The sequence below is a fragment of the Nasonia vitripennis genome (genome assembly GCF_009193385.2).
Source record: "Nasonia vitripennis strain AsymCx chromosome 1 unlocalized genomic scaffold, Nvit_psr_1.1 chr1_random0002, whole genome shotgun sequence".
Lineage (NCBI taxonomy): Eukaryota > Metazoa > Arthropoda > Insecta > Hymenoptera > Pteromalidae > Nasonia > Nasonia vitripennis.
Window position 1 is genome coordinate 4,505,540 of NW_022279588.1, and position 17,653 is coordinate 4,523,192.

Consider the following 17,653-nt stretch of genomic DNA (forward strand, 5'->3'; position numbering starts at 1 on the left):
ATGAGAAGGATTATGTATAACTACCTAAAAGACAGAACCCTTTTGTATGACACAGAGAGCGGTACGAAAACCTAGCAAGTAACCGGGGGGTCCCACAAGGGTCAGTGCTTGGCCCATTATTGTGGAACATCATGTAAGATGGAGTACTGAGGCCAGAGCTACCTGAAGGGGCAACAGTTGTAGGGTTTGCAGATGACATTGCAGTAGTGGTAGTAGCAAAGCAAAAGGAAGAGGTGACGAAAATCGCTAATGAGGCAGTAGGTATAATCTAAGATTGGCTAAAGCAGACTGGACTAGGGCTTGCTAGTCATAAAACGGAGGCTATCCTTATATCCAGTAGAAAGAAAATTGAAACAATAACGTTGTCAGTGGACGGACACGAAATAGACTCTTAGCCGACCATTAATTACCTGGAAATCACCATAGACACTAGACTAACGTTTAAGCAGCTTCTCGAGAGGGCAGGCAATAAGGCATCAAAAGTCGGTGCTGCACTATCGCGACTAATGCTAAATGTAGGTGGGCCAACGCAGGGTCGAAGGTTACTCGTAGCCAGTGTAACTACATTAATTATGTTATACGATGCCCCAATATGGGCGAACGCTATGTTGTTAAAGTCCTATGCACGCAAGCTGTCAACAGTTTAAAGGAGAAGTGCATTGCGGGTTGCTTCTGCCTACCGAACAGTATCCGAAGATGCAGTGTGCTTTATTTCAAGTATGCCGCCTATTGACCTTCTAGCAACAGAACGAAAGAATATATACGAAGAAAGCCGGTGTGGTGACAATACTCAAAAGGAAGTTTGGAAATTTGCAGAGGAACCAACCCTAGCTAAGTGGCAAAGACGATGGGACTCCAGCGGAAAGGGGCGATGGACGCACCGCATCATACCACGTATTATTGGCTGGACCAATAGACTACACGGGGAAGTGAATGACTATCTCACGCAGTTTTTGGGCGGGCATTGATGCTTTCGAGCCTACCTACACCGCTTCAAGATAGATGATAATCCAAATTGTTTAGTATGTTTGGAAGCAAACGAAGATGCGAAGCATGTCGTCTGTAACTATTCGCGATACGAAATGAAACGAGAAAAACTCGAGCGTTACTTTTAGAGTAGGGTGACACCTGAGTCAATAATGACAGCTATGCTAGCGTCGAAGAATGGCTGGTGCGCAGTAAACAACTACGTAAGGACCATTCTCATGAAGGTTAAAAATGACGAAGAGAATAGAAGGGAAGGACAAGGCGAAACAGCTGAGTATAACTGTTGCTAGACGAAGGCCACTAGGTAATAGATACGAAACGCTCCTTGGACTGATGCAGAGAAACGTAGGTTACAGAGTTGAGCTCTCACTCCCCTGCTTGATGCAGAGGAACGTAGGAGCTAGAGTTGAGTACCTCTAAGTGCTCCTGAGACCGATGCTGAGGAACGTAGGTAACTGAGTTGAGCCCAGACTTCCTTACCCGATGCAGAAGAACGTAGGTGACAGTGTTGAGTCTGTACAGAGGATGACCGTAGACGATTGGAAGATGCTGCAGGAAGCAGACATTTGGACGACGCAGAATAAAGAAGACGGCAGGATGATGCAGAATCAAGAAGACGAGTTTGATCCTGAACCCCTAATAACCTTGGTAGATAGGGATGTATGGAAATGTCAAACTTCATAGGAGAAGCCAAATAGGCTAGTTAAACCCCACATAAAAAAAACCGCTGCCAATTCTTTGGCACGTAGCTTCTTCCAACAAAATATTGTTTAAATATACAGTACATTAATGATTTTTAAAATACTTTTAATCTTAATTATTTTACATAAGGAGTACCCATTACAATATCAAATCATATAATTTTCATGAAAAATTTAAACCTCAATACTCAATATTTTTAATACCATAGGATCCTCATAACCTCATAAAATCATGAATTGTCTTAAAACATTCTAAACTTTAGTAAGCGAGTTATAAGGTTTAACAGAAATAGTAATATTCAGTTATACAGGGTATACAGGGTGAGAGACAAAGAATTTGAATCCTGTTATTTTTTAATCTGAACGGTTTTGTAAGCTGCAAAAAGACCCTAGCTAAGGTGATCAAATGATCGATACTTTTCCAAAAGTTCAACCTAATTAAAGCCTTTTTACTCCCGTAATCGTATGACATAGAAAATTCAATTTTTTTAGTTTTCGATTTTTAGCTTAAAAACTAGTATTAAAAATGGTTTAAAATTTTTACAGCAAATAGATATTATTGTTTTTTATTGTCACAAATTTTTTTAAAACGTTTGCGAAAATATTTTTGCAAAAATCAAAAAATGGCTATAATATAGCCATACAATGGTCAAAATCATAAAAAAAAATTTTAGTATAATTTATCGCGTGGTTCCAGAATTATGACGGTATACGTTCGTACAGACACGCACAGCTATCGGCACGGACATCTTCTCAAAATGCATGATTTGAACTCCAAACAAATGCGTTTCTACAAAGTTTCAGCAAAACTGAAAATTTTACTATTACAAAACTTCCTCTTAGGAGGAAGTAATACACACACACATCCATACAGACATTTTCTAAAAACACTTTATTTGAACTTCTAACAAGCAAAAAAGTATTTTCTAGAAGTTTTGACAAAACTTAAAATTTTACTATTATATGGTTGCTATAGGAGGAAGCAATTTAGTAAATAATTCACAATTCGAATTTATAAATAGAGTAACACCAAGGGGTTTGATTTCTTTGTATTTTAGTTGCGACGTTGCAAACGTCGCAAACGCGTCGATACGAGGAATCTCGGTCGATGCTTCCAAGCCCTGAGTGCGCAAAAGAAACAAGCAAGTCGGCTTGTTGTTATCGACGCCGGCCTGTCCTTTACTTTGAGGAACGGGTTAGCTAACCGTCAACGTCGGCGCGAGAGGGAGTATCGTTGGCACGAGAGCGAGCCTCGTCGGCGCGCGCGCTGATTAGTCCTTCGCATGTCGCGAGCCAATCAGCGGGCGCCGATGCGTGGCTCGTTATCCGCGCGGACGGGGAATCAATCGGATGCCAGCAAAATGCGCGAATCCGACGAGCGCGAGAACGAGCGGGAAATCCGCCAGTTCTCTCCCGACTGTCGACGAAGCACGTCGACGTTTGCAAGAGTTACGAGTTCTCCTTTGCTCGTCGACCCGAGGTCGACGATTAGAGGAGGTTGGGAGAGTGTCCCGTGTTTGCGAGAGTGCGCGAGTGAGTTTCAGGTGCAGCACGTTGGCACTGGGAAGTGCCAACGCCCGGACGAGCCAGCGACCATCCTGATCAGCACGAGAGGAAGGAAGCCAGCCCGCTCTATATCACCATCCAGAGGACCAGAGCAGCCAGCAACATCGGCGTGGGAGAACCGAGGAAAGCAGCCGCAACTAGGTCCACGAGGAGTCAGGCAGGCGCTGACGGCAGCACCGACGGCCGTCCACCGAGATCCTTGAGGAGAGAAGCGAGCGAGTAAGAGAGTGAGAGAAAGCCGTCAGCGGACTGGGCCTGGGCCTGGGCCTGAGGCCTGCTGTCTACTGCGCGAAGGGCTGGGCGAAATACAAAGTGTAATAAACAATAACCATTGTGTCTGATTATTTTCCCCTCTCCCTAGCGTTCTCCCAAACGTGATGATCGCGCCATAGGGTACTACCATAGAATGATCAACATTTACAAGTTCACCATCGATCCTCTTGTTATAATGATAATTTTTATTTCTATTGTTACTTCTACGATATCTAGGAAAACCATTATTTTCAAATTAAGTCAGATCACAGAAATGATATCAAAATTTTTCGAGCAACTTTCTGTTTCTGTATGATAATAACTAGAGAATCTTTTATTTATCTGATTATAATACACAAGCATTAAAATTAAAAAATAAAGAAAGAAAAAACACAGTAATATTGAGGATATAAATAAGGTTAGTAGTAATGGTAGATGAAAGATAATTTCATAATGCATTTAAATGTAAGATGCACGAATGCCAATTTTGACAAAGTCAAAATATTTGTTGAAAATCTTATCGTCAAACCATCTGTTGTTATTTTTACTGAAACGTTTAAGCAGGTGAATAACAATGTTTTTGAATTGAGCGAAAGTAACTACGAATATATGTCTTACTACAACTATAGCAGGATTAATAGAAACGATGGAGTTATAGTTTTCGTGAATAAAAACTTAATTCAGAACACGGAAATTGTTCACCAGGGTGGGATTAAAATTGTAAATAAAAGAATATCTACACTATATTAAAATGATATATTTGGTCAAGTTCGTAAAAACCCTCCAAAACTCGTAATAAGAAAAAAATTAAATCTATTTTACGGTAGCAATGTTCTTTGAACTTAAATCATTTAAGTTACAAACAAAAAACCGCTGCTAATTCATTGGCACGTAGCTTCCTCCAACGAAATTTATTGTTCCAATAAATAAAATACTGTTTTAAAATACAGTATGTGAATGCTATTTCAAAGCTTAATTATTTCGAGCAATTTTCTTATAGCAAAAGATATATAATAATCAGATGTGATGAGACATGAGTCTCGCACATATAAATACACATGAAGACGGCCGTAATAAACATAACATGCGCAGCGAGCAAATACACACGACGCGAAATCGGCGCGCGCGCGCAACATTCACAAGGCGAGTCCGCACGAGCGCGGAGCGCGACAGCCGACGTACAGCTTAGCAACGACGCGCCAGGTGGCGCGAGCGGCGTACGCGCTCATACGTATCCGCACCGCGCGCCTTTATAAGGCGGACAGCGCAACACGGTAAGGGAGTTCTACTCGAGCTCCACTTCAGGTAGCATCGTGCGCACACGTTACTACAGGGAACAGCGAGAGATAGATCTGCGCCGACGAAGTCGTCTCGTGAGCACGCGTGACGATTTGGTAGACGAACCGAAACCCGTATCTCCGAACCCCGAAACTCCGAGTTGCCGTCGTGAGCACACGAGGCAACCCGGAACACCCGAGCGACGTCGAGCCTCGTCTACGTGAGCACACGTGACGATACCCGGTGCCACCGTAAAAATCCTAACCAACAAAGCCAGCCTTACGCCGACATCTCACGACTCCCTTTATCTCTGTGCGCACACAGAATAAAGAGAGGAACGAGACGAGCGACGAAGATTTGTGAAGCCGTGCGCACACGACTTCATAAATCCGAGGGATAACCTCAAAATCCCGTTACACTATCCTGGCCGCTACTGTGCGCACACAGGGCGGTCGAGATTGTTGTTACGCAAGTCACCCGGATCGGTGTAGCCGTGCGCACACGACTCCACCGTACCGAATAAAATCCTAACCTTCAAACCCATCACCGATCCGCCATACCGTCACCGTACCGAAACACCGTAGCCGTAACCACCGACTCATTGTTATAGCGAAGTCGCGTAGATATTTTCGTAAATTGTTAACAGCGCTATTTTAAACAATTCCATTTGTAAAGGCGAAACATTCTTAACTAAGCGCATAATTGATTTGTGTTTCAGACGGTATTTAACAACTGATTCCGAATTACTATTATCTACTTAAGGAAATATATTTTGTTAACATTAAAAACATAAGAACAGACTCTTTTATTGCCCCTTTCCCCAATCCAGAACCTGGAACCGACTGACTATCCAGCATCCTGGGGAAAGTTGAACCGTTACATGGCGCTCGGACAGGGACCTGATTAAGAATATTTCGCCTAAAATTTTTTTTTCTCTATAAATTGTACACGAGAATTCGCATCGAAGTAAAGCCAGTGATTTTTTACGATGAGGGTCAGCTGGATTTACCGCCTCAACAAGGAGCAACTTATCGCCGAGCTGCAGGGGAGAAATCTCAACCATGAGGGTACCGTGGTAGAGCTTCGCCAGCGACTAGTTCGATATGCCCGAAAGAACCCGCAAGATTTCATCGGAAAAACAGAAGATCCAAATGGGTATGACGAAGTAGCTGACCTAAAGCAAGACCTAGAGCTCGAACGCTATGAATTGATCCAACGAACACTTGAAGAAACCCGCAACGCCGGACGCTCATCCACCCCGACCGGAGATCCACCAGAAATATCACCTGGAGAAAATAAAGTTCTCGACTAAATACGCAAGTGGAACTGTCATTTTGATTTGAGGGAAGAGATGTCTACTCTTTCCTAGAACGTGTCCGGGAACTACAGGCATCATACGGATTCACCAGTGAACAGCTGCTGCAAGGTGCACCGGAGCTGCTGCGTGGAGAAGCCCTGCAATGGCGACGCAACTACGCCAGCGACTGTCGAACCTGGGAGGAGCTCGAAAGCAGGCTGAGAAATTTTTATTTATCGAGCGGTGAGCGGCGGAATCTTACCAGACAGGTCGCCGAACGAATTCAGAAACCGAACGAGAATATAAGGGCTTACTGCAACGCATTGACCACCCTGATGAGAAGAAGGGGAGGATATACGGTGATAGAGCAACTCGATAATATATATTACAATATGAAACCCGAGTTACAATTACGGGTTCTTCGGGAAGAGATAACCGACGTACCTCAGCTCATACAACGCATAGAAGAATACGAAGATATCGTCGCCAAACTCCACGAGCAAGAACGAAAAACCGCCATCAATAGCGCCTCCACGAGTAAAAACACCACGAGTAAAAGCACCACCGATTATTACAACCGAGCCGAATGCTGTTGGCGTTGCAAACAATGCGGCCATTCCCGCGCCGACTGCAAGAACATAGCTCGGAAGTTCTGCTCCGTATGTGGAAAGGACGGCGTTCTCACAAGAGATTGCCATGGGTTCCCGGATCGTTCGGGAAACGCACCAAGGGGCGGCTCAGCAATAGAGGGAGACCGCCCCAAGACTGCCGATACCTCGTAAACGTACAAATCAACCATGAAACGGTGCGGCATTAGTCGACCCAGGAGCCGTGAGTTCGTTTGTGACACCAGAAACGGCCATGACGAAACAATGGTTGGCAGCATGGGAAGCAAGAGACAATCGCCACGCTGGCCGACGGCTCAACCACCGAACTGACAGACTACGTGGAAGGTAAAGCGATGACCCTCGGCGGCACCTTCAGGAGCAAGTTTATTGTCATGGAAGGGCTACGTTATGAAATGCTATTGGGGATGGATGCGTTACGCAAACTGAACATCCGTGTAATCATAGCTGGAAAGGAATTACAACCCAACCGGTCCAATACCTCGGTACTCTCTATCAGCAGCGTCGGCATTCAGGAAATCTCGCAAGATCAACAGGCACGAGTGGACGAACTCATCCAATATGAGAAAGAACTCTTCGGAAGTATCCAGGGCCCCACACCGCTCACCGAATACACCATAAAGGTAACCGAATCAAATCCAATCAAACAACGATACTGGCCACGCAACCCCGCCATGCAATAGATAATCAACGAGGCGGTCGAGGAGATGTTACAAGAAGACGTGATTGAGCCATCCGACAGCGCTTGGAGCTCCAATATAGTTCTTGCCAAGAAAAAGGATGGAAAGAGGCGCTTTTGCATCAACTTCCAGGGCATCAACAAAATCAGCATCAAAGATGCGCACTCGCTACCGCATGTTCACACGACGCTAAACAAACTCCGGGGGGCGAAGTATCTAACCACGATCGACCTGAAAAATGGTTACTGGCAAATTCCGCTGTCAGAAGAAAGCAAGAAGTACACCGCTTTCACTGTCCCCGGAAGAGGTCTAATGCAATTCAAGGTTCTTCCATTCGGTTTACACTCGGCACCAGCAGCATTCATGCGGCTAATGAACGCAGTTATCACACCAGATTTAGAACCAAATGTGTTCTGTTACCTCGACGACATAGTCATTGTTACAGAGGACTTTGAACAGCACTTACAGCTGATTAGCGAAACTCTCCGCCGATTACGAGATGCCAAGCTGAAGCCGAATTGGGAGAAAAGTCACTTTTGCAGAAAACAACTGAAGTACCTAGGTCATGTCGTCGATGAGGAAGGACTACACACAGACCCAGAGAAGGTGAGGGCAATCACCGATCTTCAACCACCAACGAACCTCAAAGAATTACGCCGGTTTTCAGGATTAATATCATGGTACAGAAGGTTCATTCCGCTGGTAGCAAAGAAAACGGCCCTCCTCAACAAGCTACTAAAGAAGAAAGTAAAATGGGAGTGGGGTCCGGACCAACAAGAAGCGTTCGAAAAGCTCAAGGAAGACCTAGTGCAAGCCCCGGTCCTAGCATGCCCAGATTTCGCCAAGACATTTGTATTACAAACCGATGCCAGCAACGAAGGATTGGGGGCAGTCCTAACTCAGGAGGAGGAAGGAAAAGAACGGGTGATTGCCTATGCCAGCCGATCGTTAAACCAGGCGGAACGGAACTATTCAGCAACAGAAAAGGAGTGTCTCGCAATAAAATGGGGAATTTGGAAGCTCCGAGAATATCTCGAGGGCTATCATTTTGTCGTCCTGACAGATCACCAGTCTCTTAAGTGGCTTGAAAAGATTCACAACCCGTCCGGTAGGTTAGCCCGATTGGCGATGGAATTAGCACAGTGGGATTATGAGGTCAAATACCGGAGAGGCAGGGATAACACTGTCGCAGACGCTCTATCTAGACAACCAGTAGCTGTATGCAACATCGATATTAAAACGAACTGCACATGGTACACAAAGAAATTGACTGCCGTCCGACAGGATCCAAAAAGTTATCCAGAATTCTGCATCAAAAATGGAGCACTGCACCGCCATATCCTACATACGTTGGATTTTAACGACACTGACGCGACCGAAGACTGGAAAATCTGCATACCCACCGAATAGAGAATCAAAGTGTTAAAAGAATGCCATGACGATCTAACCGCAGGGCATCTGGGAGTAGCCAAAACACTACAGCGACTGGCCCGGAGATACTACTGGCCAGGTATGCTACATGATGAAGCTAACTATGTACGTAGCTGCATAAATTGCCAAGCTTACAAAGCTCAGTAGCAGACAAAAGCGGGCACCATGCACGCAACCAACATCGAACAGCCTTGGGAGATGGTCTCGATTGATCTTGTCGGACCTTAGCCACGATCCAACAAGGGAAACATATGGCTACTGGTAATACAGGACAGATTTACCAAGTGGGTGGAGTTAGCAGCACATAAGAAAGCAGACAGCAAGCCCATAATCCGTCACGTGAAGGAAAAAATTTTCCTGCGCCATGGTTGCCCCAACACGCTAGTCAGCGACAATGGTCGGCAATTTGTCAGTAGGGAATTTGAACAATTTCTGAAAGAAAATGGGGTAAATCACCGGAAAACCCCACCGTACAGTCCGCAATGCAACCCGGTAGAACGGACCAACAGGGTGGTTAAAACAATGATCGCCCAATATGTAGGCAAACACCAGAAGAAATGGGATGAAAATTTACGCGAACTAGAATTACAATACCGCAAGCAGTACAGCCACCGGCTACACTCCGGCATACTTAAACACGGGAAGAGAGTTTAGAACGCCAGGTAGTTTTCACCAGAAAGTGGGATCGCAGCATACTACACCGTTATCCAGTAGAATTCAGCACATAAAGGATGCCATTGAATTAGCAAAGGCGCAAATGGCCCGTCAATTCGAAAACCAATAGAAGCATTATAACCTTCGGCGACGAGAATGGAAGCCGAATATCGGTGTCAAGGTAGTCAGAAAGTTGGTAACTTTGTCGAGCAAGGCCGACGCACGAAATGCCAAGCTAGCCCCAAATACTCAAAGCCACTTACGGTCAAGAGACAGGAGTCGCCAGTTATATTTGATCTACAGGACGACAGAGGGCGCTACGTGCGGCATATACACGTGATAATTTATTCAAACTACACCTCGCACATCGAAGGAAGACCTGCAGAGCGGGAAATAAATCTAAATCCAAAACGCTTAAACCTAATTACCCCACGCTCCCCGAGTACAACAATTTATTTTGAAAACACGTCGGCAGGTCGAAGGAAGGCGAGCAAAGCGAGAAATGAATCTATACCCAATTACCCGACGCTCCCCAAGTACAATAATTATATTGAAAAACACGTCAGCACATTTATGGAAGGCGAGCTGAGCGGAGAATAAATCTAAAACCTAAATGTGTGAACCTAATTACCCCACGCTCTCCGAGTACAATAATTTATTTTAAACACACGTCGGCAGGTCGAAGTAAGACAAGCAAAGCGAGAAATAAATCAAAACACAATTACCCCACCCTTTCCGAGTGTGATAATTTATTCAAACTACACCGCGCACATCGCAGGACGGCCTGAGAGCGAGAAATAAATCAACATCCAAAACGCTTAAACCTAATTACCCCACGCTCTTCGAGTGTGATAATTTATTTAAACTACACCTCGCACATCAAAAGAAGGCCTGCGGAGCGGGGACTAAACCTAAAACCTTAATGAGTAAACCTAATTACCCCACGCTTCCCGTGTACATTAATTTATTTTGAAAATACGTCGGCAGGTCGAAGGAAGGCGAGCAAAGCGAGAAATGAATCTATACCCGATTACCCGACGCTCCCCAAGTACAATAATTATATTGAAAAACACGTCAGCACATTTATGGAAGGCGAGCTGAGCGGAGAATAAATCTAAAACCTAAATCTGTGAACCTAATTACCCCACGCTCTCCGAGTACAATAATTTATTTTAAAAACACGTCGGCAGGTCGAAGTAATACAAGCAAAGCGAGAAATAAATCAAAACCCAATTACCCCACCCTTTCCGAGTGTGATAATTTATTCAAACTACACCTCGCACATCGCAGGACGGCCTGAGAGCGAGAAATAAATCAACATCCAAAACGCTTAAACCTAATTACCCCACGCTCTTCGAGTGTGATAATTTATTTAAACTACAGCTCGCACATCAAAAGAAGGCCTGCGGAGCGGGGACTAAACCTAAAACCTTAACGAGTAAACCTAATTACGCCACGCTTCCCGTGTACATTAATTTATTTTGAAAACACGTCGGCAGGTCGAAGGAAGGCGAGCAAAGCGAGAAATGAATCTATACCCAATTACCCGACGCTCCCCAAGTACAATAATTATATTGAAAAACACGTCAGCACATTTATGGAAGGCGAGCTGAGCGGAGAATAAACCTAAAACCTAAATGTGTGAACCTAATTACCCCACGCTCTCCGAGTACAATAATTTATTTTAAACACACGTCGGCAGGTCGAAGTAATACAAGCAAAGCGATAAATAAATCCAAAACCCAATTACCCCACCCTTTCCGAGTGTGACAATTTATTCAAACTACACCTCGCACATCGAAAGAGGGTCTGCTGAGCAGGCAATAAATCTAAACCCAAAACGCTTAAACGCCTCGCACATCGAAAGAAGGCCTGCTGAGCGAGAAATAAATCAAAATCCAAAACGCTTAAACCTAAATACCCCACGCTCTTCGAGTGTGATAATTTATTTAAACTACACCTCGCACATCAAAAGAAGGCCTGCGGAGCGGGGACTAAACCTAATACCATAATGTGTAAACCTAATTACCCCACGCTTCCCGTGTACAATAATTTATTTTGAAAACACGTCGGCAGGTGGAAGGAGTGTGATAATTTATTCAAACTACACCTCGCACATCGAAGGAAGACCTGCGGAGCGGGAAATAAATCTAAATCCAAAACGCTTAAACCTAATTACCCCACGCTCCCCGAGTACAATAATTTATTTTAAAAACACGTCGGCATGGCTCGCAAACTATAGCTCGCACATCAAAAGAAGGCCTGCGGAGCGGGGAATAAACCTAAAACCTAAATGTGTGAACCTAATTACCCCACGCTCTCCGAGTACAATAATTTTTTTTAAACACACGTCGGCAGGTCGAAGTAAGACAAGCAAAGCGATAAATAAATCAAAACACAATTACCCCACCCTTTCCGAGTGTGATAATTTATTCAAACTACACCTCGCAAATCGAAAGAAGGTCTGCTGAGCAGGCAATAAATCTAAACCCAAAACGCTTAAACACCTCGCACATCGAAAGAAGGCCTGCTGAGCGAGAAATAAATCAAAATCCAAAACGCTTAAACCCAATTACCCGACGCTCCCCAAGTACAATAATTATATTGAAAAACACGTCAGGACATTTATGGAAGGCGAGCTGAGCGGAGAATAAATCTAAAACCTAAATGTGTGAACCTAATTACCCCACGCTCTCCGAGTACAATAATTTATTTTAAACACACGTCGGCAGGTCGAAGTAATACAAGCAAAGCGATAAATAAATCCAAAACCCAATTACCCCACCCTTTCCGAGTGTGATAATTTATTCAAACTACACCTCGCACATCGAAAGAGGGTCTGCTGAGCAGGCAATAAATCTAAACCCAAAACGCTTAAACGCCTCGCACATCGAAAGAAGGCCTGCTGAGCGAGAAATAAATCAAAATCCAAAACGCTTAAACCTAAATACCCCACGCTCTTCGAGTGTGATAATTTATTTAAACTACACCTCGCACATCAAAAGAAGGCCTGCGGAGCGGGGACTAAACCTAAAACCTTAATGAGTAAACCTAATTACCCCACGCTTCCCGTGTACATTAATTTATTTTGAAAACACGTCGTCAGGTCGAAGGAAGGAGAGCAAAGCGAGAAATGAATCTATACCCAATTACCCGACGCTCCCCAAGTACAAAAATTATATTGCAAAACACGTCAGCACATTTATGGAAGGCGAGCTGAGCGGAGAATAAATCTAAAACCTAAATCTGTGAACCTAATTACCCCACGCTCTCCGAGTACAATAATTTATTTTAAAAACACGTCGGCAGGTTGAAGTAAGACAAGCAAAGCGATAAATAAATCAAAACACAATTACCCCACCCTTTCCGAGTGTGATAATTTATTCAAACTACACCTCGCAAATCGAAAGAAGGTCTGCTGAGCAGGCAATAAATCTAAACCCAAAACGCTTAAACACCTCGCACATCGAAAGAAGGCCTGCTGAGCGAGAAATAAATCAAAATCCAAAACGCTTAAACCCAATTACCCGACGCTCCCCAAGTACAATAATTATATTGAAAAACACGTCAGCACATTTATGGAAGGCGAGCTGAGCGGAGAATAAATCTAAAACCTAAATGTGTGAACCTAATTACCCCACGCTCTCCGAGTACAATAATTTATTTTAAACACACGTCGGCAGGTCGAAGTAAGACAAGCAAAGCGAGAAATAAATCAAAACACAATTACCCCACCCTTTCCGAGTGTGATAATTTATTCAAACTACACCTCGCACATCGCAGGACGGCCTGAGAGCGAGAAATAAATCAACATCCAAAACGCTTAAACCTAATTACCCCACGCTCTTCGAGTGTGATAATTTATTTAAACTACACCTCGCACATCAAAAGAAGGCCTGCGGAGCGGGGACTAAACCTAATACCTTAATGTGTAAACCTAATTACCCCACGCTTCCCGTGTACAATAATTTATTTTGAAAACACGTCGGCAGGTGGAAGGAGTGTGATAATTTATTCAAACTACACCTCGCACATCGAAGGAAGACCTGCGGAGCGGGAAATAAATCTAAATCCAAAACGCTTAAACCTAATTACCCCACGCTCCCCGAGTACATTAATTTATTTTAAAAACACGTCGGCATGGCTCGCAAACTATAGCTCGCACATCAAAAGAAGGCCTGCGGAGCGGGGAATAAACCTAAAACCTAAATGTGTGAACCTAATTACCCCACGCTCTCCGAGTACAATAATTTATTTTAAACACACGTCGGCAGGTCGAAGTAAGACAAGCAAAGCGATAAATAAATCAAAACACAATTACCCCACCCTTTCCGAGTGTGATAATTTATTCAAACTACACCTCGCACATCGAAAGAAGGCCTGCTGAGCGAGAAATAAATCAAAATCCAAAACGCTTAAACCCAATTACCCGACGCTCCCCAAGTACAATAATTATATTGAAAAACACGTCAGCACATTTATGGAAGGCGAGCTGAGCGGAGAATAAATCTAAAACCTAAATGTGTGAACCTAATTACCCCACGCTCTCCGAGTACAATAATTTATTTTAAACACACGTCGGCAGGTCGAAGTAAGACAAGCAAAGCGATAAATAAATCAAAACACAATTACCCTACCCTTTCCGAGTGTGATAATTTATTCAAACTACACCTCGCAAATCGAAAGAAGGTCTGCTGAGCAGGCAATAAATCTAAACCCAAAACGCTTAAACACCTCGCACATCGAAAGAAGGCCTGCTGAGCGAGAAATAAATCAAAATCCAAAACGCTTAAACCCAATTACCCGACGCTCCCCAAGTACAATAATTATATTGAAAAACACGTCAGGACATTTATGGAAGGCGAGCTGAGCGGAGAATAAATCTAAAACCTAAATGTGTGAACCTAATTACCCCACGCTCTCCGAGTACAATAATTTATTTTAAACACACGTCGGCAGGTCGAAGTAAGACAAGCAAAGCGAGAAATAAATCAAAACACAATTACCCCACCCTTTCCGAGTGTGATAATTTATTCAAACTACACCTCGCACATCGCAGGACGGCCTGAGAGCGAGAAATAAATCAACATCCAAAACGCTTAAACCTAATTACCCCACGCTCTTCGAGTGTGATAATTTTTTTAAACTACACCTCGCACATCAAAAGAAGGCCTGCGGAGCGGGGACTAAACCTAATACCTTAATGTGTAAACCTAATTACCCCACGCTTCCCGTGTACAATAATTTATTTTGAAAACACGTCGGCAGGTGGAAGGAGTGTGATAATTTATTCAAACTACACCTCGCACATCGAAGGAAGACCTGCGGAGCGGGAAATAAATCTAAATCCAAAACGCTTAAACCTAATTACCCCACGCTCCCCGAGTACAATAATTTATTTTAAAAACACGTCGGCATGGCTCGCAAACTATAGCTCGCACATCAAAAGAAGGCCTGCGGAGCGGGGAATAAACCTAAAACCTAAATGTGTGAACCTAATTACCCCACGCTCTCCGAGTACAATAATTTATTTTAAACACACGTCGGCAGGTCGAAGTAAGACAAGCAAAGCGATAAATAAATCAAAACACAATTACCCCACCCTTTCCGAGTGTGATAATTTATTCAAACTACACCTCGCACATCGAAAGAAGGCCTGCTGAGCGAGAAATAAATCAAAATCCAAAACGCTTAAACCCAATTACCCGACGCTCCCCAAGTACAATAATTATATTGAAAAACACGTCAGCACATTTATGGAAGGCGAGCTGAGCGAGAAATAAATCAAAATCCAAAACGCTTAAACCTAAATACCCCACGCTCTTCGAGTGTGATAATTTATTTAAACTACACCTCGCACATCGAAAGAAGGCCTTCTGAGCGAGAAATAAATCAAAATTCAAAACGCTTAAACCTAAGTACCCCACGCTCTTCGAGTGTGATAATTTATTTAAACTATAGCTCGCACATCAAAAGAAGGTCTGCTGAGCAGGCAATAAATCTAAACCCAAAACGCTTCAACACCTCGCACATCGAAAGAAGGTCTGCTGAGCAGGCAATAAATCTAAACCCAAAACGCTTAAACACCTCGCACATCGAAAGAAGGCCTGCTGAGCGAGAAATAAATCAAAATCCAAAACGCTTAAACCCAATTACCCGAGTCTCCCCAAGTACAATAATTATATTGAAAAACACGTCAGCACATTTATGGAAGGCGAGCTGAGCGAGAAATAAATCAAAATCCAAAACGCTTAAACCTAAATACCCCACGCTCTTCGAGTGTGATAATTTATTTAAACTCCACCTCGCACATCGAAAGAAGGCCTGCTGAGCGAGAACTAAATCAAAATCCACAACGCTTAAACCTAAATATCCCATGCTCTTCGAGTGTGATAATTTATTTAAACTACACCTCGCACATCAAAAGAAGGCCTGCGGAGCGGGGACTAAACCTAAAACCTTAATGTGTGAACCTAATTACCCCACGCTTCCGTGTACATTAATTTATTTTGAAAACACGTCGGCAGGTCGAAGGAAGGCGAGCAAAGCGAGAAATGAATCTATACCCAATTACCCGACGCTTCCCAAGTACAATAATTATATTGAAAAACACGTCAGCACATTTATGGAAGGCGAGCTGAGCGGAGAATAAATCTAAAACCTAAATGTGTGAACCTAATTACCCCACGCTCTCCGAGTGTGATAATTTATTTAAACTAGACCTCGCACATCGAAAGAAGGCCTGCGGAGCGGGGAATAAAGCATAACCCAAAACGCTTCAACCTAATTACCCCACGCTCTCCGAGTACAATAATTTATTTTAAAAACACGTCGGCAGGTCGAAGTCAACAAGAAAAGCGATAAATAAATCAAAACACAATTACCCTACCATTCCGAGTGTGATAATTTATTTAAACTACACCTCGCACATCGCAGGACGGCCTGAGAGAGAGAAATAAATCAACATCCAAAACGCTTAAACCTAATTACCCCACGCTCTTCGAGTGTGATAATTTATTTAAACTACACCTCGCACATCAAAAGAAGGCCTGCGGAGCGGGGACTAAACCTAAAACCTAAATGTGTGAACCTAATTACCCCACGCTTCCGTGTACATTAATTTATTTTGAAAACACGTCGGAAGGTCGAAGGAAGGCGAGCAAAGCGAGAAATGAATCTATACCCAATTACCCGACGCTTCCCAAGTACAATAATTATATTGAAAAACACGTCAGCACATTTATGGAAGGCGAGCTGAGCGGAGAATAAATCTGAAACCTAAATGTGTGAACCTAATTACCCCACGCTCTTCGAGTGTGATAATTTATTTAAACTACACCTCGCACATCAAAAGAAGGCCTGCGGAGCGGGGACTAAACCTAAAACCTTAATGAGTAAACCTAATTACCCCACGCTTCCCGTGTACATTAATTTATTTTGAAAACACGTCGGCAGGTCGAAGGAAGGCGAGCAAAGCGAGAAATGAATCTATACCCAATTACCCGATGCTCCCCAAGAACAATAATTATATTGAAAAACACGTCAGCACATTTATCGAAGGCGAGCTAAGCGGAGAATAAATCTAAAACCGAAATGTGTGAACCTAATTACCCCACGCTCTTCGAGTGTGATAATTTATTTAAACTAGACCTCGCACATCGAAAGAAGGCCTGCGGAGCGGGGAATAAAGTTTAACCCAAAACGCTTAAACCTAATTACCCCACGCTCTCCGAGTACAATAATTTATTTTAAAAACACGTCGGCAGATCGAAGTAAGACAAGCAAAGCGAGAAATAAATCAAAACACAATTACCCCACCCTTTCCGAGTGTGATAATTTATTTAAACTACACCTCGCACATCGCAGGACGGTCTGAGAGAGAGAAATAAATCAACATCCAAAACGCTTAAACCTAATTACCCCACGCTCTTCGAGTGTGATAATTTATTTAAACTACACCTCGCACATCAAAAGAAGGCCTGCGGAGCGGGGACTAAACCTAAAATCTTAATGTGTGAACCTAATTACCCCACGCTTCCGTGTTCATTAATTTATTTTGAAAACACGTCGGCAGGTCGAAGGAAGGCGAGCAAAGCGAGAAATGAATCTATACCCAATTACCCGACGCTTCCCAAGTACAATAATTATATTGAAAAACACGTCAGCACATTTATGGAAGGC

At 43.5% G+C, this 17,653-nt stretch overlaps 1 protein-coding gene across 1 annotated transcript; it reads left to right on the forward strand.

The window, feature by feature from the left end:
• The first annotated feature begins 5,772 nt into the window (after window positions 1-5,772).
• Window positions 5,773-8,797, forward strand: LOC116416904. Its single transcript, XM_031927250.1, has 4 exons — window positions 5,773-6,084; window positions 6,174-6,740; window positions 6,965-7,330; window positions 7,391-8,797. The coding sequence occupies exons 1-4, from the start codon at window positions 5,773-5,775 to the stop codon at window positions 8,795-8,797; spliced, it is 2,652 nt and encodes an 883-aa protein (XP_031783110.1).
• Window positions 8,798-17,653: the final 8,856 nt, after the last annotated feature.